Consider the following 25,619-nt stretch of genomic DNA (forward strand, 5'->3'; position numbering starts at 1 on the left):
ATCACTTCATACTTTAAGAAAAGACATAGTGAGAAGAATTCAAAATGCCAGTTACATAATCTTGCATTGCTCATGTTACCTGGCTTTCTTTTTTTTTTTTTAAACCTACTTCTGTCAGCAAACTATAATTGATTTAAGTATAATGTGACATTAGTGTGTCCTTCCATTAGAAATTCCTTTTGGTGATAACACCTAACACCACACACATTTATGGAAGAACAGCTAATCTACATCACTGTGGAAAGCTCAAAGGAGCTTCATTTTTGCAGCTTCTCTAGAGGAATGGTCATAGCCCTTCTTGGATTTGTACTGTACCCTTAGGTTACTGCTCAGGTTTTGCAATGTAGTTCAAGTACAGCTACGTCATTTACCAGATACCAGCCAGAGCAGGGGCTGAATTAACAGTCAGGAGGAAAAGTTCCTGTGCTGCAATATCACTGTTACTTAATATCTGCTCTGCAGAAGCCATTGTGACCACAGGATTTAGGGTTTTGTCCTCCTCACAACTTGTTCTCCCAGCTGAGTACTGCAGTGTAATATAACATTGCAACCTGCAGTGGATTTTCTTGCACAAAAAAAACCTTTTCTGTGTAGCTCAATATAATAAATTTGTTTTGTAGAGACAGTTTTGTTTTGCTGTTTTCGTTTTTGTGATGATCAGTTCTCTAAAGCAGATGATAGTGTTTTCAAATGTTAGCTGACTAGTTTGATACTGCTATTTTTATCCACTGAATCCAATTTACAAATTAATCTTATGGTTAAATAGACAATGTCTCATGTTGGTACTGAGGGCTAGGAAATGTTATGCAATATCCTAATAATCTTAAGTATTTGAAACTGTGAGTGAGAAGGAATTATTTTCTTTGACTGAACATTATTTCTTCAGCTGGAATTTGTTGTCCTCAGATTCTTGCAGAAACCATAATGGAAGGTTAGAGAGAGAAACTGCAAAGTAAGCTGTATAATGCTGTTAAACCTTGATGAAGGTGGAGGAGAAAATACAGACATTAACAAAGCAACAGACTTTATTTCATCAGCAGTCTGACCAATATGATATAGTGAAAACCTTCATAATTTTTTGTACAGCACCATTTAGTAGAGACACATCAGCTTATTTTCTATCATTCCCTCTGATACTGGAGTTGGATGGTAACTGTTACACTGCATTAGGAACTCACTGTTGAAATAATGATGCTTGTGGAAGGTCTGTTATGTATCAGCTTTGCTCCCACACCCTGAAAAGAGTGTTTCATGTTTGCTTTTGAACCCTAAACATAAAAATATCATATGCTTACATGAAAGAGAAAATAACAATTTAATTAATTGCACATAAGTGGATTACAGTTTTTTTTTATTTCATGTTTTCATCAGATGTTGACCTTTGGTTGTAGGTACAGCTGAAGTATTGCTTAGAGTGACCCAGAAGATGCAGCTCAGGTTAAGGGAAATTTTGGGTAAAAACCTCAATTTCTTTCCTTTCTCCTGCATGGCAGAAGAGAAGATCAAATCGTCAAGTTAAAAGGAAAAAGTACTCTGAAGAAGGAGAAGGGAAACAATCAGAAGAAGAAGCAGCTAAAGTTTCTGTTAAAATCAAGAAGAATTCTGCCCCTTTACCTGCTGAGCAGCCTTTACAATTATTTGTGGTAAGTAAAAATTGGCTTGGTCTGTGGGAGCTTTGTATTTGTCTCAGGTAGTTCAGTGAATAAAGCTCCTACCTTGGAATACATTATTATTTCTAAGCCACAGTTTAGTGTGACATTTGGCTAAAATCTTGAAAACTGTAAGAAATTACCTCTATTTTTTTGTGTTCCAAACATCTGTTGACTCAATTGAAGTTAAGAATAAGACCAAGGATGGGTATAGTTCAAGTAATGTTTTGTGTGGCATAGGCATATGAAAAAGCTCTGTTCTGATGTTACCATGACTTACAGAAGCATCAAATTATTTGGGGGATTTCTGCTTACTGAGGTATTTAAAAGGACACTCTTCCTCTCCCCACAACCCTTTCAGCTTTACACTTCACTGTTCCACTTGGAGACTCAAACTTACTGTTGAGCCATTCAAGGTGAACAGAGTGGCAGGGAAGAAACAGGAAAAAAGAGTTTGAGATGCTTGAAAGAGTGCCAGGAGTTGTAAGGGAAGGAGAATGATAATGTAATTGGGAACAAATCAGACAAGAGGGAAGGTGACTATTGCAAGCAGCTTACACAGATCACCTCTGTCTCTGGGAGCACAGCCCCAGCTGTGGCAGAGCCCTGCAATCCCTCCTGTGCCTCATCTCAGCCCCAGCCTCCTCTCTCTGATTCCACAGCATGTCTGGTGCCTGTGTGCAGAGTGGATGGATCAGACTGAGTTTTTCACATGCTGGGTTTCTTTTCTCTTTTTCCACCTGTCAGAGTTTTTCTCCAGTTGTGTGTAGTTGAATTCTGGTTATGTCCAGTGCATCAGTTTAACTCAGCAGGGCATTCACAGTGTCTGGCAAGCAGCAGAATCCCCGGTGCTTGCACTGAGTGTGTTTGGCAGGTGAGCACTGCAGCTGATGCTGGTTGGAAGTGCCAGACTTGCTGTAATTCTGCACATAACCTTCTCTGGATTTTAAATTTTACTCCCAGCCTGTTAGGGAATGCTGCTGCTGGTGGAGGTCAAATTTACCTTTATTGCTCATCTTCTGACAAGCCACTTGTGGTTGAAGGTTTTAAGCCTGAGAGAGAGGGCACGTACTGCAGTTTTATAATATCATTGTTTTCATGTCTTTATAGGAAAATCCAAGCGAAGAAGATGCAGCAATTGTAGACAAAATATTATCCTCCAGGGTAATAAAGAAAGAAGTAAGTGATTGTCATGGGATAAAATAGTTTATTTGAAAAAGGGGGCATCAGTCATTTTACATTTCCTCTGAATTTCCTTTTCCAGATATCTGCAGGGATGACAGTAGATACAGAAGAGTTTTTTGTAAAATACAAGAACTAGTAAGTATTAAAAAGTTGTTTCATTGGACGTGTTGACTGAACTGTTTAGTATCATAGTTATTTACTCAGGTTTTGTATTGCTTGAAGGTTATTTTGTCATAAATTGAGATTTTTCTTTACCAATTTAATCTTTAAATTTCTAAGAATCTGTGATGTGGTAGTAATAATTTTAAAACTATGAGGATTATGGAACCAGCACTGTCCAATAAGCTAGCAGCCTTTATTTGCCAAATAACAGAGTTTTTTAGAGAAGATATTTATGAAATTAGAAGATATATTTATTAATTTCAGCAGGGACTACATGCCTGAGGCAAATTTTAATTTCATGAATTTAAATCAGAGGTGTTTTGTGAACCTAGATTAGATTTACAGTGTCATGAATTTAGGAGATGTTGATGTAGTAGTTGAACTTAGTGTTTCAAAAAGAAAGAAAAAACCTGTGATAGAAACGACTTTACAGCAAAAGCAGGAAATAAAAAAATTGCAGGAAAAAGAACTTTTTCCATATTTTATTTTAAATTTCGTATCTATTTTTCTGTCACTACTCAATTCTTGATGCTGAAAATCCAAGCCTATTTTAAATTTTACATATGTGAATAATTTAATCTGATTTTTGCTGTAATAAATGTAACTGTTTTTAGACTCTGCTTCCACATGTTATTGGAGACCATTTACCTTGTGTTTTTCTGAAAGAGCAAAATCTGTCTTTTCATCCGAGAATGAGTAATCCCCAGCTGTGCCTTATTTCTAGCATATCTTTAGAAAGCTTTAAAATTGATGGAAATATACTAAAAAAGGGGTGTGAGGAAGAGATCCGTGTACTTCTGTGATGTAATTTCAGAAGGGCTCTCCTGGGGACAGTTGATGCTGCAGGTTCTGTCTCAGAGCTGCTGGCCCAGCCCAGTCCAGGGCAGGCTCCTCTGCCTGGGGCTCTGCTGCTCCTCCTGAGCCTCCCTGGGCTGAGCTCTGTGCTCCAGCCCTGCCTGGAGAGGTGGTCACAGGACACACCTGGAAAACACAGATCCAATATTTGCAGTCATTTATATTTCTGGATACTTTCTGATAGAGGTGTCAGATTTTAAACTTGACTTGTTTAAGCTCACTTGAAATAAGCTTGTTTCTCTTCTTAGGACACATGAAAGGAATTTGTGAACCTATAGACTTTCACATATTTCATCTAAAAAACACTGCCTTAACTAGGTGCTGCAAGATGATTATTTGGAAGAATAAATCTTTGATCTTTATGGTGGATTCTGTTATTTTAACTGTATATTAAAAATAGATAGTAAGCTTTTGCTTTCACCAATGTGTTAATGTCAATCTCTGTGATTTTAGCTCATATCTCCACTGTGAGTGGGCCACAGAACAACAGCTTTTAAAGGATAAAAGAATCCAGCAGAAAATAAAGCGGTTCAAAGTAAGAAAAGCACAAAGAGCTCACTTTTTTGCAGATGTGAGTATGAAACAAAAATTAAATAAGCTTTTTTTTTTTTCCTTTTAAAATTGTGATTAGTGGTTTGCTTTTATATAGAAGAGCTGATTGTTAGGAACCAAAAATGAGCCATTGGTGTTGTTTGCAGCAGAGGGTGGGTTATTTAATGTCATGTCAAGTGCAGGTCTTCTGGAGTCACTGAACTAACCTGACTAACATGGCTAAAAATGCAATTAGTTGAGTGTAACTCCTTAGAAGTGGTACGGAGGGAAGGATTGTGTCAGTATGGCTAGTTTCTCTAGGACTTCCACAAGACAGCACCATATCCCAGAGATCTGGTGTCAAATCCCTCTTCAGTGAGGGCTGCCCAAGAGAGCCAAGGGGGTGTGTGCAGGGGGCTGGTGTGGAATTTAACATCTGTGCAAAAACCCCAATAATTTCCATCTACCAAATTTATTTTGTGTACGATGAGACCAAGTCTTGGCAAATACCAACTGGTTTTTGCCTCTCTGCTGATTTTATTAATCTTTCACTGCAGATGGAAGAGGAACCTTTTAATCCTGACTATGTTGAAGTAGACCGGGTATTAGAAGTGTCTCTTTGTGAAGATAAGGACACTGGTGAGGTAAGTGTGTCTTAAAGCAAGTCAGGAAGCTCCAGGTTTGAAAACTGTAACTTTATCAGATCTCAGAGTAACACTTTAATCATTTTAAAGCTTCAGTAATATTTTTGATGAGACATGACAGTCTTGTCCTTTCCTGTGCTACCTGTGGATTTGAAAGACAAGTCAGCATTTAATAGCTTATATTTTTATTAGTATTAATAGGTCATAGTAGGCAAAGCTTAGGTATTGACTGACATAAATGTCAGGTTCAATAATTGTCTTGTGAGTTCCATCAAAGGGCTGATCCCATATACTGTCTTGTCTCTCTGGTAGTGCCATGGGGTCACTGGTAATAAAGGCTTTAGGCAGCCAGTGATTTGAAGTGCATTGATAGCCACCAGTGAACCATTCCCTCTGTATTTATCAAAACTCCTTTTTTTAATATAAAAGCATCTCTTCTGGAAAGCTATTACACAACAAAAACATTCTGAGATGAAAAAAAGAAAACTGAAAAGCAAGTCAAGCAATTAAATTACCAAAATTCAGAAAGTCTGAGAAAAGTGGAGATCAAAGACTGAGAAGAAAGTTGTTGATTAAGGTTGGAATATGTGTAATGCTTATTCTGCTTGTGTGGATAGCAAAATGAGCAGACTTTACCCAGTGCTTTCTGCATTAATCTTCCTAAGAGTTGAGAGTTAGAACAATTTTCATTGTATGCAGCAGATTTGTCATTATTAAATTTTTAGAAAAAATGTGTTGTCATAAGACTTTCCCCTCAGCTTCTGAAAGGATGAATCTTTATTTGGTTTTTAAATATTTACATCTTGAATCTAAGTAAGATGATGTACTTTGGTTCCATTTTTTCTGTATGTTGTTCATCAAGCCTGTAAAGCTTGATCAGAGTTTTGTTGGTCAGACCTCTGGCTTAGGAGCTCTAAAGCTCTGGTTTGGGCCTGGGTAGCCTGATTTGGAGAGTGGAGGAAATGTCCTGGGTGTAGCACTTCTGTAGCTAGCTCTGCCACCCTTGCCCCATTTCCACAAAAATCACAAATACTGTAATTTATCTTTCCTGAGACTAAAGCAAGATTTTCTTGTGGGTAAGAGGGATTGAAACGCACTTGAGAGGTCTACAGAAAGTGGCAGAAAGTGTTGGGAGCCAAGGATAAGTAGGTAGATAACAGGAATCTGCATGGAACATTTAAAAAATTGTCAGAAATGTGATTTTGATTGCAACTCTTGTGTAAGCAAGCTAATCTAATAGTAAGGCATATTAACAGTCTGTATACTAAATTAAAAACTGATAACATTCAGAATTTTCTTCTGCAGCCTGTTATTTACTATTTAGTAAAATGGTGTTCGTTGCCATATGAAGACAGTACGTGGGAGCTGAAAGAAGATGTAGATCAAGCAAAAATAGAAGAATTTGAACAATTGCAAGCTTCCAGGCCTGACTCAAGGAGATTGGTAAAATTATATCTAATTTACTTGTCTGTCTTGGTAAATTTGACTTAGTTTTCCCAACTTTAAACTCCTGTGTTAAAACATAAGGCTTATTGACATTCTGTGTAAAGTGTCTGTGTGCCTTGTTAGCTAGGAATAATAAAACATTCAGGTAGGCATAGATAAATAGTCTTATCTTAGTTGTTACTCTGAAAAAATAAAGATTTTTGCTTAGGAAAAAACCTGAAGTGCTGTGACTTTCTGAGTTTCTAACTGAGCAGTGAGCCACAGGTTGAAACTGGCTATCACAGAACAGAGCACCTTGAAAATGAGCAGAAAGCAGGATGACGTGTTAACACCCTTTTATAGAGAAGAGAGTTAAATTTTGTGCTTCAGCACTGAAGGGAATTGGCAAATGAGATCTGTCAAACAGGTTCTGTAATTTTTTCCTGCTTTTATTTTTCTTCTTGTTGTTAAAGAGCTAGCTGAAAGGAAGAAAAATACATGTAATTAGGAAACGTGTTTTATCTTGAAATTATCAATCTTCTGTCTCTTAGAGCAGGAGAAAGCAAAATAGTTCTATTTCAAGTCCTGTATGTCATTGTCAGAGTAGGACATGTGTCCTGCGTGGTGTAGTACAACACTTGTTCTAACTTACTTCTTTTACATAACTAAATATGCACAGTGTTTTAATTTGGAGGCTTTGGAATTTATTTTAATGGTTTTTCCATCTTCAGATAATGACAGTAGTCACGATTAACATCTTCATATTATATTGAGTTCATTTATGTAGTATTTATTTAAAATCCTGACATTTTGGCATGTGGGAAGAAGAGCTGTTATACCTCTGTTCCCATATTTGGCTGTGAGAGAAAAAGATGATTAAAGCGCAACTGTACAACTGACAGTCATCCCAGCATCAGCAACAAGTATTTTTGCTTCAGGCTCCAGCAGCCACAAGAAATTATTTGCTGACTGCAGCCCTGCAAGCAGGAGCATGGCTGCTCCAGGAGTGGGGGAGTGGACAGATGGCAGCTGGTGGGAGAGGGGAGGAAGGCACAGCTGCTGGGGAGGGACAGCTCCTGCTGCACCCAGACCTGGGCTCAGGTGATGCTGACGCTGGCAGTGCAGAGAGAGAGAATTCACATGGAAAATTCAGAGCTGCCACATAAGGCCACATGAGTCTCAAGTGAATGCAAGCTTTTATAAATGCTGGGAAATGGGGAGGGAGGGGGGGGGGGGAGTACAGCTGGTGAGAAAAGCTCCTACTAAAATTACTTCACTTGAATGTGTGAGTTTGTTCATGTCGGGATGCAGGAGCTGTCAGAAGAGTTTTCTGCTGGAATCCTACCTAGTATCAGTCAAAAACTGCATGATTTCCACCTGCTAAGCTAGAGGCCAGGCTGTTCTGGCTTCAGGCTTGGGAACTTGTGTGTTTGTTTGTGTATATACATAAATACTTTATCCACAGTCTCTCAGCTTTCCTTAGCTTGTGAGGGCCCTGCAGGTGATACACCTTGATACTCTCAGTCTGTTTTGTCATGGTCTTTGTCTCGTCACCCTGCCTGTGCTGATGCTGTTTGAATCAGATCCCTTGGGGAAATCTATTCAGGACACTAAAGCTCTCACAAGTTCACTTTTTTGTACTGCTGGTCCTGGCTTCATGCACTGGCAGTGGGCCCGAGTGATCAGCAGGGCAGGGCAAGTGCAGAAGGGAGAGGGCAAGGTCCCAGTAACTGTGTAGGTGCCCAGACTGCTTCAGCATCAGCTTCCAGAGCTGCCTTAGACTTCAGGGATGTTGTTAATCCCAATACTCAGGTGGCTCTCTTGTAGGTCAGCTGCCTGTTCTTAGAGCTGCCAAAGTGAAACTTCATGTAGCCTGGAAATTTCATATATAAATGAATTTGTGTGCCCTATTATTCCAGCCAAACTATTTGTATTCTGTTTTTTAGAAATCAGTTGCTTAATTTAATTATCTTATAGACTTAAATTAATTTAAAAAACAGCAATTCATAGAGAAAAATAAATACAAATTTCAGATTTTTGCAGACTATTAATTAGTAAGTGATGTAACAATGACAGTTCACTTTTAAGGTGTAATAGCAACATTCTAAATCTAAAGTGATACACTCATGAAATAGTGGGGTTAGATATTTTGGAAAAATGAAGCAAGTATCAATCTGTACCTATATTTATCTTTCCCTTAAAGGACCGACCACCTCCAAACTCCTGGAAGAAGATAGAACAGTCCAGGGAATATAAAAATGGCAATCAGCTCAGGGAATATCAACTGGAAGGACTTAACTGGCTCCTATTCAACTGGTACAATAGGTATATGCATGGAATATTTTTTAATGTCGATTTTAAACCATATGGAGTAAATCACTTTTATTTGAGATGAATACTGTTTAACTAAATTTATTGCAGCTTCTCTGCTTGTAGCTAAAAGGATGTAACTGGAACAAATTTCTCAACCTTTAGGTGTGCAAGGATGTTTTATTCATGAAAATTAACAAAAATATTAAAATAATGCATCTAACATAACTGAAGATAAATTTTCAATGGCTATGAGGAAATTAAAGCAAAAACAACCAAAGCACAAGCTTTCAAAATTTTTGAAATTTTTTGCATCTTTCAAAATGATTGCTAGGAATAGTATAATAGTTACCTCTCTTCAAAAGTAAGGCTAGTAAATAATTGCACTATCTGTAATTTAAGGTGAAGTTAACTTCTGTGCATTAATGCTGTGTGTTATGAACAGAAGTATGATCACTTGCAAGATCTTTCCCAGAATGAAGTATTTTCTCTAAGTAAATTTTCTGTTAATGTATCTTCTGCTTGCTGTATTTCCAAAGTACCAGTTGCATATTTCTTACAGAGATGATGGCGTGAGTGTAGCATTTTACCGTGTATGTTATTGGTCTGCAAAAGGAAATCTGATTTTAATTCTCATTCAAGCAGTGCAGGGCTGTGTGACATCTGCAGACAGTGGGAAGGGCTGCAATGTATGGCTGGGGGCAAGCATGGAGTGGTGCTTCATGCAGTAATTTAGTTATAGGCATCTGTCTAGTTCTGGAATCAAAAAGGGAAATTTGCTAATGATGCTCTGATGCACTCCTTTCATGTGAGTGTAGCTGGGATACTTCCTATGTGTGATTTCTAGGGATTCTTCATTAATTTCTAGCAGTTCTGTCAAGGTGAATGTGCATGTAGGAAACCTGCCTAATTTAAATTCCTTTAATTAGGGCAAAGGTAGTCCCAAATGAATACTTCTTGAATATATTTGTAGAACTTCACAGAACATTCTGTTCTCAGGTTTTGACAGTGCTAAACCTGATGCAGAGCTTTACACAAAGGTTTTGTGCACATTCTTTCACCTTAACCAGGGAATGCTTTCAAGGATCTTTTTGCAGTGCCTCAGTTTTGACTGTTGTTGTAGACTGGTACATTTGAGCTTTGTTTCTGTAAATTGTTCATTTTGCTAACAGCGTTAGGGTCTGTACTTCACTTGATGATAGTAACAAATAAATTTTTTTTGCTTTCAGGCGAAATTGCATTTTAGCAGATGAAATGGGCCTTGGCAAAACCATCCAGTCCATTACATTCCTGTATGAAATCCTCCTGACGGGTATAAGAGGCCCTTTCCTGATCATAGCTCCGCTCTCCACCATAACAAACTGGGAGCGCGAGTTCCGCACGTGGACTGACCTGAACGTCGTGGTGTACCACGGGAGCATGATCAGCAGGCAGATGATTCAGCAGTATGAGATGTACTTCAGGGACTCCCAGGTATGGGAACCTCACTTGTGTGCAGTAACTCACCCTGAACATGGCTCAGCTGGCAGCAGTGACAAGGATACTTGACGTTATCTGTCTTTTTATCTTGGTGGAAGTCACTTCACGTTCCAGGATGTTACATTTGAGCATCTTCAGCAAATGCTTACTGGGTAAATTTAGTGGCAGTGTTAGCAGCAAGAAGTGTGTGTTGTTTCACTGTGCTGAGTAATTTTGCAATTGAATGGCAGTGACGCTGGTGCTCTTGTGGAGATTAAAGTGTACACAGATGGTTGCAGTTGGGTCCTGAATTTGAAGAGCAGGGAGAAAAAAATAATACTGATTAAGCTCTGCTACCTTTATGAGGCTGTTGATTTCCTTTTGCTGGTGTTAACTGTGTACAGTCTGAACTTGCTTTTTTGAAATGCACACCATAAAATGACATGAGAAAAACTTGAAACCTGACTACTTTAAAAGGTTTTTTTTTTTCCTTTTTTTATATATTGTGCATAAATAATTCGTTTTAATTGTAATGCTATTTCTTCAAAATTGATAAAGCTGAGAACTTTTTATTAATTAGTGCTAAATATCAAAATGACATCTTGTTTGCCTAATGAGTTATTTTATGCTGCCTTGCTGAAGGCCTTACATGTTCTCCTTGTCAGACCAATGCAGTAAAAAGTTTTCATTTAGTTCCCCTGTAGTACTGTGATTACTTACTGTATGACTGCTAAACTGTATTAACATTATATTGTGATTGATTGACTGTAGAATTTTTCCTGTCACTCTTTCAGATTTTCTCAGCATTAAAAATGGGGTTTTATCCACATACACCTTCTGAAACAGTTATGTTAGATGGTTATATCTCTAATTTAAAAGGGTTACATTTTTTCTGTTGCTTAGATAATACTGGATTTAGGTCCGTGAATAATTCCTCATCAGTTTTAGTTAGGGAGTTACAAAGATTATTAAGTGTGATGATAAAGCAATTTATAATGTAAAATCCAGTGTCTGGCTCCTGGCAAAATTTCAAGAAGGAAATGTGTACATTGAGCAGATGGGAGGGAATGTAACAAATTGTGTGTATTGATGAATTTCTAGGGCCGTATTGTTCGAGGTACCTACAGGTTCCAGGCCATTATCACAACGTTTGAAATGATCCTTGGTGGCTGTCCAGAATTAAATGCAATTGAGTGGCGTTGTGTTATTATTGATGAAGCTCACAGACTGAAGAACAAAAACTGCAAACTTTTGGAAGGACTAAAATTAATGAACCTTGTGAGTAACTCTAGTTCACTTTTTGGGGTTGATTTTAGTTCGGTGTAGTATGATAATAAATTAAAAATTTGCTTTACATGTCAAAAAAGACCTCTCAAGCAGTGTTTCTTGAGGAATAACTATTCCTGATACTCTTCAAACATATGTGGTTTTGATAACTTATGCTGGTATATTTGTGATTAAACAAAATGTGGCAAGTTCTCACTGTTAGCACAATCTATTTCTGATGATACTGTTGTACAGTTTTTGTTTTGATTAGGATGAAAATATCATTTAAAATTTGCTTTAGTTTTTGTGCAATGTGTTAAAATTTAGAAAATATTTTAAGCAAGTTATTTAACAACAGAAGCATACAAGTGGTAGAATTTTAAATAGACAGATTGTCTAGGCCAGAAGTTAAAATTTTATTTTATACAGCTAAAGATTTTTAAAAGTAGATACTACCATGTATCAGATGCACCATGATTAGTTTTGCATTTTTTTACTGCTTCATTATTACTTTCCAGTGTGTTCTCAGAAGTCTTCTGAGTTTCTTTCTGATACATGCTCAGTGGATATTTTTCACACGGCAGAGAGGGAGGATTATGAACCTGTGAATATTACAGGCCAAGTTGAAATGTTCACTCATTCCTTCATTAGAGATGTAGAAAGAGAAAATTTCAAGGAAAGCTAGTAGAAAATACTTACTGGTGTTTTTAAAATAAATCTGCTTATTTGTATTACCTGTGTGCTTAACAACACATAGAACTGGTGTTTTCAGGTTTGATGCTCAGGCTTAACATAAACATTTTTGCAAATGTGTGCAGATAAGGTTATGCAAGGTCTTTTTGCCCTTTTCTAGGAGCATAAAGTGCTGTTAACAGGTACCCCACTGCAGAACACAGTAGAAGAATTATTTAGCCTCCTTCATTTTCTGGAACCATTGCGTTTTCCTGCTGAGTCTACATTCATGCAGGAGTTTGGAGACCTTAAAACAGAGGAGCAGGTATGAGTTCATCTGAGCTTTAGGGTTCAGGAGGGCCTGACTGCCTTTTCACTGAGCTACAGTATGACCTTTTTTCATGTTCCAACAAATGCTTGTGCTTCCTTCAGGTTCAGAAACTACAAGCTATCCTGAAACCCATGATGCTCAGGAGATTAAAAGAAGATGTAGAAAAAAAGCTGGCTCCTAAGGAGGAAACCATAATAGAAGTAGAACTAACTAATATTCAGAAGAAATATTACCGAGCAATTTTGGAGAAAAATTTTGCCTTCTTATCCAAAGGAGCAGGGCAGGCGAATGTACCCAATCTGGTTAACACTATGATGGAACTCAGAAAATGTTGTAATCACCCTTATCTCATCAAAGGTAAATACAGGATAAGGACTGGGATTTTTTAAAGTTATTTTTTACTTTTATTTAAAATATGTAAGAATTTTGTAATAATTCTTCAATGTTTTCTTCAGATTTTCCAAAAATTGGTTTAGGTGGAAACATTTTTTTGATAGAGACAAGACAAAGTTGTGAGACATTTGCGTATTTGATGCCTGAACTTACTCTGTAGGTTTTCACAGAACATTTAGAAGCAATTATCTCATGGAAATAGTACAGCTCTTTAAAAACAGTATGAACAAGAACTTTTAGGTCTAAGTTTTAAAATGAATGGTTCTTGCAAGTGATAGGATCTCTGTCAGTCTTCATTGCTTTTCTCACTATTAACTGGTGTTTTTCCTGACTTGTAAGAAAATACACTTCACACTCCAAAAGTTTTGGCTGTGGTTTCAGAAGTAGTATTCAAAATACTGTTTCTTGGCAAAGACTCATGACCCCTTTAAAATATCACAAAGACAAAAGAACTTATTTTAGTAGTTTTTTTACAGTATTTGAGAATTAAGTATTTCGGGTTTTAAAATTTGGAGGATGGGGGTTCACCTCATTCAAGGTGCTTTTTCTCTGGTGTTCTGTGTGAAAACTTAAGACTTGTTGTCAAAGCTGATAAAAACAGATGTTCTTGCTTAGACTTCAGATCCATCCAGAACTCTGTTCTATCTCCATCAGTACCTAAAGGGGGATATTTAGGGTACAGCACTGACTTTGGTAACTTAGATTTGAATGAATATGGAGATATTTGTGTAGATACATCCATAGATGTGGAAATATATTCTTTGATAGGTGCTGAAGAGAAGATCCTTGGAGAGTTTAAGGAAACATATAGTCCAAGTGCTCCTGACTTCCACCTACAAGCAATGATCCAGTCTGCTGGTAAATTGGTTCTTATTGATAAGCTTCTTCCAAAAATGAAAGCAGGAGGCCACAAGGTCCTTATCTTCTCTCAAATGGTGCGCTGCCTTGATATTTTGGAGGATTACCTTATCCATAAAAGGTAAGATTCATCTTCTGGATCCTGTGGTGTATTGCTCTGTGTGAATGGTAGTGCAGGATTCATGACAGCAGCCCACCAAAGCTGGGAGTTCTGTTTTCTTTGTTTGCTAAGCAGTGTGTAACTTTGTGTTCTGGGATCATTTGTTCACAACTAATTGAAAACTTCAGAGAAAAACTAAAGAGAGGTTGTCCAGTTTGAGTAAACCATGTGCCTTCAGTCTGTTGCCTTTTCCATTAAGCATTCAGTTATGTATATACTGTTTTTACATCTTGTGTCAGAAACCAGCCAAGTTCAAGCTTGTCATTGCTTGTCCAAACCCCAGGAAGGCCTGAATGTGTTCTTTATTTACATGGTGTTGAACAGGGACCACATGGGTCCAAGATACAGCTCCTTACTTCCAAAGGAATATAAACACCAAGTGATAAGCAACTGGGGATGTGGTTTTTATTAATGTAAAAGGGAAAATGTTCTTCCTATCTTTGCCAAATTGACTGCTTTGAATTTTGCAGCAACACTGAACTGCCAGCCATAAACCTGCCCCTTATGCTGGCTTTTGCCATCACGTGTAATTGCACCCTCTGATTATTACAGACTATTGACTCCATGGAAACTAAATGCTTTTTTGAGCATGTGACTAAATAAGTGCATAAAGCCTTAAACTTGGTTGCAATTAGTAGTTGCTGTATCAACCTGAAAATCTTTAACAAGGCATAGTTCTTGTTGTTTTACCAGCATTGCAATGTACATACTGCTTTGAAGTATGTAATTGTCAGTGAACTACTTCATAGTAATGCAGAGTTAACATGATGAAAACCAAAAATTATTAATGTTAAGCCTTCCTGCACTGGATACTGGAATACTAGATATTAGGTTATTTTAATATCTATTTTAGTGATAGTTTTATATTAAAGCTGTCTGTTTGAACTGGGAGTGCTACAGTTTCTTTTTTATTTTAAAAGATTAATTTTAACTTCATAGTGATACTTATAATTCTTCACAGAAAATGTTCCTTGTTCTGCAGCAATGTTACATTTAGACCAGTGAATCATATCTATAGGTGGAATCTTTTGAAATCCATAGAAGCTGAAATTTGCTGTGTGCTGCCATTTGATTAGAAATGTTGAAGTGCACACATGACCAGACTTAGCACTAACAGAATTCAGGCCTGTAGGAGATAGATGGCTGCCTGCCAGAATGCCTGTGGTCCTGTGGATTATCCGCTGTGCCATTTTATAGCTGATGAGAAGAAAAATGATTGTGAGGCTTTTTGACTACTAGGTGCACATTCAGCTTCTTACTCAGTGTACAAGTACAGAAATATTTGCTCCCTTTTTAAGCATTTTACTTGATTTCAGAAGTTTCAAAGCAGTCTTTGTAATTGTCAAAGGTAACAAATCACAGGTTACTTCAGGCTTGAAAATTTGCTCGGTTTATCTAGGAGGCCTTGATAAAGACTGTTAGAAGTGCTGTCATGTCATTTTTGTTCCATTTCTCTTAATCTTTATGGAATCAATATGCAGTTTGTCCAATGACAGCTCACCAAGTTCTGGTTTCTGCTGATTGCTTGGTCACCCTTAATGTGTTCAGGCAATCTGGTATATAATACAAGAGTCCACTGTCCTGCTTATGTGACCCTAGGCAGGGATCCAAGGATAATACGTGAAAAACTTGAAGTGTCCATGTAGGACTTCAGGTTAGGGTGTGTTTTAATAAGTAAGGCATAATCAGGTAGTTGCTTAGTGGACAAAATGCAGAGCAACTTGTCTTAAAATGCTCGGTGTTCGGACTTGCTGATGTGCCTTGGTACTACAGCTCTGCAAGTCCTGACATGATTCTTGGTTATGTTACCCACTGCCAATCAGAGTCAGTCTTTATCACTTTGATTCACTGCACAGACTAAATCTGTGAGCAGTAGACCTGTCCCAAGGCTCTCTGAATTCAGACCCATTTGTAGAGCTGTGTGTGCTGTGTGTGTGCTTTGCAGGTACCTGTACGAGCGCATCGACGGGCGTGTGCGGGGCAACCTCCGGCAGGCGGCCATCGACCGCTTCAGCAAACCCGACTCGGATCGCTTTGTCTTCCTGCTCTGCACCAGGGCTGGGGGCCTGGGCATCAACCTGACTGCAGCAGATACCTGCATCATTTTTGATTCTGACTGGAATCCCCAAAATGACCTGCAGGTAAATTTCTTTGAGCGTGATAGAAAGCCCTAATTAAACTCAATGGATAAGAATTTAACTGCTTTGAATATTGTCTCTGTTTGAACACACATAATTTTGACATGTTCATGTTTTTAAAGTATGTGTTTAAAAACTGCCTTCAGAAGAGATTTCATTTGGTTGGGAACTTTTCTTTCAGTTACTTTTGAAAAACATAGCACAGGTGAAGTCAGTGATTTGATAAAACCCTTAAGAATTGATGACACTGTGAACCCAGGGGCTATATTTTGCATGTACTGACTAACACAGTTTATGGAAATAGAAGTGTTCAGTTGAAAAATAATATTCAGAAAAGGATTAATATGCATTAAGAAAGAGTGAATTAATAGAATCTAGGAATTGGATGCTGAAATTTAAATAACTCTCAAGTTGCAACTCCTTTACTGTTTGTATCAGGAGATCAGCTAACTTTGGAGCTAGCAGGTCTTTTTATCTGGTGTTACTGCAAGGGAAGTACCAGTCAGGAGCATTTAGCACAGGCCATTCATCTGCATTTTTCTTCCTACACTGTGTTTAGAAAACTTCTCACTTTGTGGAAAATATCTGATAGCTTCTGTTTGCTTAAATGTCTGTTGACTTCTTTTGAGTTCATGCTCCTGTTTTTAGATTGGGCTACAGCAGAAACAGGTTTTTAAAAGATCAGTGTGTTATTCCTAGGTAAGTCTAGATTCTAACTGCTCTCTTCCCTTTCTTGCAAAGGCTCAGGCCCGATGCCACAGGATTGGTCAGAACAAAGCAGTGAAGGTCTACAGGCTGATCACACGTAATTCCTATGAGAGAGAGATGTTTGACAGAGCAAGTCTGAAACTGGGACTGGATAAGGCTGTCTTGCAGAGTATGAGTGGAAGAGAAAACAGTGTTGGTGGTGTATGTAGATTTATTTCCTGAAATAACCTTCCTTTTGCTTTTGTAATCATGTGGGAATTACTTTAAATTACAGAAGCTGCCACTTTTCCCTTTTTCTGTCATTTGCATCTCCATTCTGTTTCCTGATGTGAACTAGCAACATAGCTGATATAATTTTAAATCTAGTCAGTTACTCTGATAAATCTTTCTTGCCTCATAAAGTTCAAGGTAGATAATGTCAAAGTGTTGAAACAAGGAGAAAAGTTTGTTGGTTTCCTTGTATTTTCTCATACTGAGATAATGTATTCCTTTAATGTAAGTATGAACAGGTAATTTTTTTTTAAACATGCACATCATGGTGTGTTGAGAATAGCCAAAAAAAAAAAAAAAAAAAAAGAGGCATACTTTTAAAAATGTGTCATGTAAGCACCTAATTTATTATTTCAGCTGTCAGCTAGACTTTTCTCATAGCTTTTAACACTCCAGATTTAGGCTTACAGATCATAAGGCAGTTAGGTTGTGGAAAGATGGGAAGGAAGAAGAGAAAAGAGTTCAGGGATTTTTCTTCTTGACTGTCTAAACCTGATTTTATTTACTCAGATCCAACAACTCTCCAAAAAAGAAATAGAAGACTTGCTTCGAAGAGGTGCCTATGGTGCCATAATGGATGAGGAGGATGAAGGCTCCAAGTTCTGTGAGGAGGACATTGACCAGATCCTGCAGCGTCGGACCAAAACCATCACCATCGAGTCCGAGGGAAGAGGCTCCACGTTTGCCAAGGTGCACAGCAGCAGGGTGTTCTCTGACAGCACAGAGCTCTAAGTGTCACTGCATGTTGGAGAGTTTAGGCCTCACTTTTCAGTTCTGTGTTTCATGGGGCTGTGTGTGAGGTACATATTTTGGGTTCCTGCATCTGTAAATTTCTGTTAAGGTGCACATAAAAAGCCAGATTGCCACAGATTCTGTAAACGCCAGGTGCAAGGAGTGTGCTTGAGCAAAGATGAGTAATGGATCTGTGCTGCTTTGGGAAAGGCTGGGGGTTGTGTGAGATATGATGAGCTGCATTAGCCAAGAATATTAAAACAAATTTGCTTATAAATCTGGTTGTATTTAGATACATTAAGGGCAGGGGAAAATATATATGGCAATAATTAATAAGGCTAAAAATTAATATAGTTAAAAATGCATAAACAAAAGATACATATTTTGAACCTCGAGCTTTTTTGGTAAAAATTGGAGAAGTAAAATAAGAAGTTTCCTGAAATAGCAGTGAGTGGAGATACATATATGTACATGGGAAGGGGGCTGAGAGTGTAAAATATCAAGCAGCAAAGCTTGGGATGTGGGCACTTCATGAATGCAATTGTGAGCATTCCAAAAGAATTTAAAAAGCAAAGAAAAAAAGAAGACTTGAAATATTGTAAATGTATATTTATATTCTTAAATGGCAATGTTTAAAAATATTATTTATTTATATGTTTATTTAGGTTTTCCTATATCTTGCTGATTATGCCTTAAATAAGAAGTAGATTTCTAAAGATCATCATCACTGTCTTTTTATCAGAAGAGTTAGAAATTTTTATATGTATTTACTCTTTTCCCAAATGCAGTGTATCAGGGTTTTTTAAATGCCTTCTGAAATTAAGCCTATTCCATGCACTCAGGCTTTGATTGTTGGCAGCTTAAACACCCCTTTGAAATTTCCCTCAAGCGAGTACTTCTGCATGAGATGAAATCCCCAAATGCTGATAAGCCTCTTCAAAAGATTCTTTTTTCTTCCATTCAAGTAATTTAGATTCAGACTTAGAAGCAGAAGAATCTTGCTGCTTAATGTTCTTCTCTCCTGATGGTGCATAAAAGTTCATTAGATTTTTCTGATATATTATGGATATGATTTTTAAAAATTAAGGGGGAGGAGAGCTTTTGAGTTGCTTTGCAGTGTAAGTAACTTCTAAAGTCTTAACAGCTGCTTGGGAGATTTTTGATGAGATAAGGTCAGGCAATCTTTACAGCAGTGAGGCAAACTACAAACTTTTGATGTATGATGTTGGTAAGCTTTAGTTTTATTTATTACAGGCTAGTTTCGTTGCATCTGGAAACAGAACTGATATTTCACTAGATGATCCCAACTTCTGGCAGAAATGGGCCAAAAAAGCAGAAATTGATATTGATGCTATCAGTGGTAGAGTAAGTACTTTTTAATGTGTATTTTTTTTTCAAGCATGTGCTTGCTGTTGAATTCTGAAATTGCAGGTATGGGATTTCTGGTGCTTTTTGATTAATATTTCAACAAATCAAATTTTTGTGCTGGCTTATTTGTGCATGAGCAGTCAGCCTGCTGACAGCTGTAGTATTTCTAATTTCTGTCCTGTCCAGTAAAAAGTTTGGGCATTTCTGATTTTTGTTAAAGACCTGTGCATGATTGAAAGCGTGGAATTACTCTGATTGCCCCATTTCTCTGTGTGTAAATCTTGGACTGGAATCTGCAAAATAAATTACTAAAACCTGTCTAAATTTTATAATACTGAAATCTGTGTCCTATACTTGAAGACATTCCCCATGCATTTGATTGAAAAAGGTTTCAGTGCCCCCTTTCTCTCACGAAGACTGCAGAGTAGTCTGTGTGAGACAAAGTCTCATCAGCTCAGATGAGATACTCTGCATTGTTTGTAACAAATGTACTGGCATTAGCACATGATGCTCATTTTTGTTGCCTTAAATACCACAGAATGTTTTACTTGCTCCATGGGTGTTCGGTGTCCTCATGAAACAGCTGTGAATAACAAGAGATAGGAATTGTTTCTGAACTGGAGCTGCGCACTTTAGAAAAACTGTTTCTCTCACAAGGTTTGTTTGCACTTTTGCAGAACAGCCTTGTCATTGATACCCCAAGAATCAGGAAGCAAACACGGCCCTTCAGTGCTACCAAGGATGAGCTGGCAGAGCTGTCGGAGGTGGAGAGCGAGGGTGACGAGAAGCCCAAGCTGCGCCGGCCGTGCGACCGCTCCAGTGGCTACGGGAGGACAGAGTGCTTCCGTGTGGAGAAGAACTTGCTGGTCTATGGGTATTGTGTGCATCCTTCTTCATTCTCTCAAGGCTTTTAAAAATACTTTTTTTTTTTTTTTTCCCATGTAGTTAAATTGGTTTTGTGGAATATCTTAACTCTATATTGGCGATGACCTGGAGTGTGTGCAGAGAATGTTTTTAGAACAGGAATTTATCTTGCCCCCTGTAATAAATCTTCCTGACAATTTGCAATTAAAGAAACATTAAGAAAGAAGGGCGAAAATCTTTCTTCAAATGAAATTACAGCATTTAACATGGGTACTACAGGAGTCTCTCTAAAAATCATTACAGTAAGTGCTGCAGGCAGGCTCAAGGCTCCATAAAAATGTCTGAAATAATGCCTTGGTAGGTAACTTGATTTTCATAATTGTAGAACATCTTGCACTTCTGTGAGGCACAAAAAGGAACTGAGAACCTAACCAGTTATTTTAAGCATACTGAAATCAGATAACTTGATTTGGAAATCAAATCTTAGGTGTTCCCTCACCCATCTTAAAAGAAAAATAACAGCATTCTTGTCAGAGTGAGTTCCCGTCAGTTTTGTGTCTTTGAAGTTTAAAACAATCATCCATATTTTTTGTAAAGAGGCACTTGTTGTTTAAAACTCTGTTTTAATCAGGTGGAGTTAAAACTCTGTTTTAATCAGGTGGAGTTGCAAATATTACTTTTATTATTTCTATTCAGTAACTTAAGCTGAAAGAAAAAGGTTAAAAGCTAAGTATTTTAGAGAAACATTCTCTTTTGTAAGATTAGTCTGTAGCTACCCCAGTGTTTCACTTCCAGGTGCTGATTTGTGTTTCACTTTGGGCTAGGTGGGGCCGATGGAGAGAAATTCTGTCCCACGGCCGCTTCAAGAGGCAGCTGAACGAGCAGGATGTGGAGATCATCTGCAGAGCCCTGTTAGCCTACTGCCTTGTTCACTACAGAGGGGATGAGAAAATAAAGAGTTTTATATGGGATCTCATCACCCCGACAGAGGATGGGCAAACACGAGAGTTACAGAACCACCTCGGTAAGGACTTCATGTGTTCGTGCACTTAAACAGCTGCATATGTGTGTGCCTGTGGTACTGGGATAAAAACAGCAAAAAGCCCTCTTGGAACACATCCTACTTGAAATAAATGGGATTTATTTCAAGCACACAATTCAGCTGATGGGCAAAGAAGTGTCATTGCTGCTTTGCCTTGGATTTGATGGCTTGCCCAAATGGTGTTTGGTGTGAGCTTTCATTCCAATTCAGAAGAACCTGTTCTATTTCATGGTGGGTGACAGACAGCACACTCTTCTCCCCTTCCCTCTCCTGTTGGTCCTTACTGGTGATGTGTACTCCAGAGATGCTCTGAGACACAGAAGGACTCACATACTGATGTTAGTGTTGATCCTGCACTGCAGATTCAGGACCTGTATAGGATATGGGAACTATCAATATTGTGGGCATCTATATCTATACCTGTAATATTTTACATTATATAGGCTTATCAGCCCCTGTGCCTAGAGGAAGAAAAGGAAAAAAAGTGAAGACCCAGGCTAGCACTTTTGATATACACAAAGCAGAATGGCTTCGAAAATACAATCCAGAGCATCTGTTGCAAGATGAAGGCTACAAAAAGCACATAAAACACCATTGCAACAAGTAAGCTGTAGCTGAAGTGTGAATGTCTTTTAATGTTTGGGTTTTTTTCTAGTTTATCCTTGTCTTAGACTTTAAAATAGTTGTGACAGTAGGAAGAAAGACGTTTTATGGTGTTAGTTTGTTTAGAATAAATAGGTCATGGTGTCTTTGGAGGTGAACAGATATTTCACATGTAAAATAATTCTGGTACAATTTTTGAAGAAACTGTTTTTGTCTAGGGAGGGATCTCTTGCTAACATGTTTGGGATGCCTTGCAGCAGCCAAGGGACTAAAGAGTGGGAGTGCTTATCAAAGAGACTGAAAGCACTGAAGTTGTTGCCCCTCAATCTTACATGCTGTTTCCCTGGCATGTTTTCTAGGCTTCAGAGAACCTGAGCTACCAGTTTGTGAAAGCTTAGTCATTCATGGCAGTGAATGAGCTTGGTGTAGATCAAGGATTTTTCTGTAGCAAAACTATTTATATTCTGCTTGGACAATTCATACAGTGTAGTCAAGAATTGAGATAAAGCATGGAGGAGTCATTGGGGTCACTAAATTGTGAGTGAGAAGGAAAGGAAAGGTTAAGGGGAGGATGTTCATTGTCAGCCCACTCAATCCCTCTCTAAGGCCATGTTCTAAGCAGGAAAAGGGAAATAGCACTTTGTTCTTATCAGTATTTTATGAAGCAAGTGAAGAGTGTTCTCCTGACCCTGGTCTTCAGGATTTGAAAGAAAATTTTGCAATGAAACAATTTGTAAATATGATGACAATAAAAAGTCCTGGATCACCTGAGCTGGATGTTACTCCCTACCATAAAAGTGAAGGAAATATGTTTTAGGAAAATGACTTGAAATGTCTGTGATATAACTAAAGACAAAACAAAACCATCCACAATTATTGAAAGCTTTTTGAGTTCTAATATTTGTATTTCTCTTTTTTCTTTATTTAGAGTCTTACTCCGAGTAAGAATGCTTTATTACTTAAAGCAAGAAGTCATTGGTAATGAATTCCAAAAGGTCTTTGATGGAACTGATGCCAGGTGAACTATAGAGAGAGTATTTTTACTTGTTTATTTCAAATGTCAGATGAATATTCAAGAATCTCCCTAGACCTAAATAAGACATGTTAAAACTAAATGTGTTTATCCTTAGGCTGTGAGGAACATGTTTTTGTTTTCTCTTTGTTTACTAAACACTTCATCAACTTGACATGAGGAAGTCCTGATTCCTCTTCATGAATCTAGCTATATAAAGTAAAATAATATGAGTCAAATAGACTGAAAAAGTGAGTGAAAGATAGAATTATGTACTTGACATGATAATTGGCAGGTTTTCATCTGCTTTTGATTATGTGCTGTGTATTCCATTAAGCCTTCGTGGGCTTTTTTTACTTTTTTTTTTTTGTAAAGGCAACTATTGCTGTTTGGAAATTCTTGAACTCACTGCTACAGGAGCTTGTGGCAGATAGAAAGTTGTAATTTGGTTCAGAAATACTGGTGGAGACCAGTCCCTCTCATGCTATTGAACACTAGCACAGATAATCCTTGGTTTGCAATGCTGTGCAAGCACAGGCTGCTGGGAGTTGGTGAAGTTCATTTAGAGAGGAAGAGTGTTGTATACTGGTTTTGCTTTTGTGTTCTTTCTCTACGACTGGTCTCAAATACTAAATACCAAGCTGTCTGGGTGTTTTGTATTGCTGGTTTTACTGTATTTATGTGCTTGAAGAGAGAAGTTTAAAGTCCCACATGAAGTAGAAATGTCCTAAGAAAATATAAAAATTTATTTCTTCCTCTGAATTCTATTGATGTTGGTATGCTCTTGGTGATTGTCTTTAGTGAAATTGATGTTTGGGTTCCTGAGCCAGACCACTCTGAAGTTCCTGCTGAGTGGTGGGATGCAGATGCAGATAAATCTCTTCTAATTGGAGTTTTTAAACATGGTGAGTAATGAGGGTGACTGTGTATCCACTTCCCCACACCCCAAAATAAAAACACCCTACACTCGATTTTTTTTTTTTTGTGTACTCTGGAAGTTGAATTTTTGCCACTTTTTTTCTGTTGTAGGTTATGAAAAATACAACACTATCAGAGCAGACCCAGCTCTTTGCTTCTTGGAAAGGGTTGGAAAACCAGATGAGAAAGCAGTTGCTGCTGAACAGAGAGCAAATGATTATATGGATGGGTATGGAAGGGAATGTTTTGGGGCCTTAAAGCAAACAAATCTGAATTTACATGCTGTACCTTATTCTCTTCCAGGTTTTACATGAGTTTGGTGTCATTGTTGTAAGGGATACTACTTTGATTTTACTCCCATAGGGTGGAAAAGAGGATTGGTATAACAACTACTGAAGTTTGGGATTTCACAGTTAGGGGGGAAATGCAGCAACCTGTTATTGGCAAGGATTCTACCTTGTGTTGACATGTTAGCAATACTGCTTAGACACTGAAGTGCAAAAGCATTCAGAGGTGGAGTGCTACAGACCTGTTCAACTTGATTTCAGGTCAGCTTTTCATGTCTTAGTCTTGTGTAGCTGACCAGTGACCCCAGTAGATCAATGTGGGAATTACTGGTAACTGCTGAAAGAGACAACTGCTTTTATTCATTGCCTCATCACTGAGGTTTTTTAGTTGTGGTCATAAAGAATATCTTTGGAGGAAACAGTGACTTGGGGCGAGCAGGATTAAGCCAAAGCTGCCATGAAATACATTCTTCATTTCAAACAGAAAATTAAATACAGTATCTTACTAAATTTAAATCAGCTTTGCTTAATTGAAAAGAATGTAAGAACTTTTCAGTTGGTAGTGTAAAATATTACTAAAATGGCTTTTGTGTTGAAATTTTAACAGGGATGTGGAAGATCCAGAGTATAAACCAGCACCAGCACTGTTTAAAGATGACATAGAGGTATAGTAGGCACTAATTTATAGCTCCTTTTAACACCCATTCACTTAGACACTTTAACACATGTTCACTTGTACTTTAATATTTCCACCTTTCTGTTGAGTAAATTATTACTCTTTTTTCTGTATTTCTCTAAACTGGTAAAGGTTACTCCATGAGTTTCTGAAGTTGTCTGGGTGGGTGGGAATGGTAGGGAATTGTTGCATGTTTCTGTTGTATGCCCCGTTAGCCATTTTTCCAAATTATTTGTTACTTTTGTTCTTTGTCATATTCAGAAATTGTTGTAAGATGTACGTTTAACCTAAATCTCTGGAGAGGGCTCTATTTTAAATTGTGCTTCGCTTCTGGTTTTTTTCAGGATGATGTTTCATCCCCAGGTGATCTCGTAATAGCAGATGGAGGTAAAGCCATAAAACTACAGATCTGAGCCGGTTGCTGTTGTGTTTTAAATTGTTTAATTCTCGTGATTCTTAGCTAAGATCTAATTACCTAGTGTAGAACCATAGGCACCAGCAGTAATCAACTTCTTTATTTCTCCCATGACTTGGTTTTCATGCAGATGGACAAATGATGGAAGGGGACAAAATCTATTGGCCCACTCAGTCTGCCTTAACAACGCGGCTGCGCCGCCTGATAACCGCTTATCAACGCACCAGTAAAAACAGGCAGGCCCAGCAGATCCAGCCAGCATTCCCAGTACAAACCAGTATGATGCAGCTGCCATATGAAGAAGCTGCACTAAATCCAAAGATGGCTGCTAAGATTGAAAGACAGCAAAGGTATGTGCAGCATGCAAATGTACTTTTTCAGTCCACCCTTATATAAGAAATGGTAAAGATGTAATGTGTGAAACGGTGAAGAAATTGACAGAATTTCACATCCTTTTCTTGCTGCTCAAGATGGACAAGAAGAGAAGAAGCTGACTTTTACAGAGTCGTGTCCACATTTGGAGTGGTGTTTGACCCTGAGAGGGGACGGTTTGACTGGACCAAGTTTCGAGCGATGGCTCGGCTGCACAAGAAAACTGATGAGAGCTTGGAGAAGTACCTGTATGCATTTATGTCAATGTGCAGGAGGGTCTGTCGCCTCCCCTCAAAAGAAGGTGGGTGTGTATGT

At 38.0% G+C, this 25,619-nt stretch overlaps 1 protein-coding gene across 7 annotated transcripts in view; it reads left to right on the top strand.

The window, feature by feature from the left end:
* Positions 1-25,619, top strand: part of CHD9 (chromodomain helicase DNA binding protein 9) — a 71,815-nt gene that overhangs the window by 31,082 nt on the left and 15,114 nt on the right. For all 7 annotated transcript variants that reach the window (XR_013184065.1, XM_077185174.1, XM_054640690.2 and 4 more), the window contains 26 exons: positions 1,494-1,643; positions 2,760-2,828; positions 2,914-2,969; positions 4,305-4,422; positions 4,940-5,026; positions 6,332-6,469; positions 8,655-8,776; positions 9,991-10,234; positions 11,321-11,497; positions 12,339-12,482; positions 12,590-12,845; positions 13,650-13,860; positions 15,845-16,040; positions 16,779-16,946; positions 17,526-17,705; positions 19,002-19,112; positions 19,793-19,989; positions 20,804-21,003; positions 21,465-21,624; positions 22,553-22,642; positions 23,438-23,541; positions 23,666-23,783; positions 24,449-24,506; positions 24,862-24,904; positions 25,063-25,282; positions 25,403-25,605. Coding sequence is in view for 6 of the 7 variants with exons in the window: in XM_077185174.1 (XP_077041289.1) it covers positions 1,494-1,643; positions 2,760-2,828; positions 2,914-2,969; positions 4,305-4,422; positions 4,940-5,026; positions 6,332-6,469; positions 8,655-8,776; positions 9,991-10,234; positions 11,321-11,497; positions 12,339-12,482; positions 12,590-12,845; positions 13,650-13,860; positions 15,845-16,040; positions 16,779-16,946; positions 17,526-17,705; positions 19,002-19,112; positions 19,793-19,989; positions 20,804-21,003; positions 21,465-21,624; positions 22,553-22,642; positions 23,438-23,541; positions 23,666-23,783; positions 24,449-24,506; positions 24,862-24,904; positions 25,063-25,282; positions 25,403-25,605 (3,820 nt within the window). In the remaining variant the exon portion in view is untranslated. The remainder of the gene's footprint in view (positions 1-1,493; positions 1,644-2,759; positions 2,829-2,913; positions 2,970-4,304; positions 4,423-4,939; positions 5,027-6,331; positions 6,470-8,654; positions 8,777-9,990; positions 10,235-11,320; positions 11,498-12,338; positions 12,483-12,589; positions 12,846-13,649; positions 13,861-15,844; positions 16,041-16,778; positions 16,947-17,525; positions 17,706-19,001; positions 19,113-19,792; positions 19,990-20,803; positions 21,004-21,464; positions 21,625-22,552; positions 22,643-23,437; positions 23,542-23,665; positions 23,784-24,448; positions 24,507-24,861; positions 24,905-25,062; positions 25,283-25,402; positions 25,606-25,619) is intronic.

This window comes from Agelaius phoeniceus, chromosome 12, assembly GCF_051311805.1.
Source record: "Agelaius phoeniceus isolate bAgePho1 chromosome 12, bAgePho1.hap1, whole genome shotgun sequence".
NCBI classification, from domain to species: Eukaryota; Metazoa; Chordata; class Aves; order Passeriformes; family Icteridae; genus Agelaius; species Agelaius phoeniceus.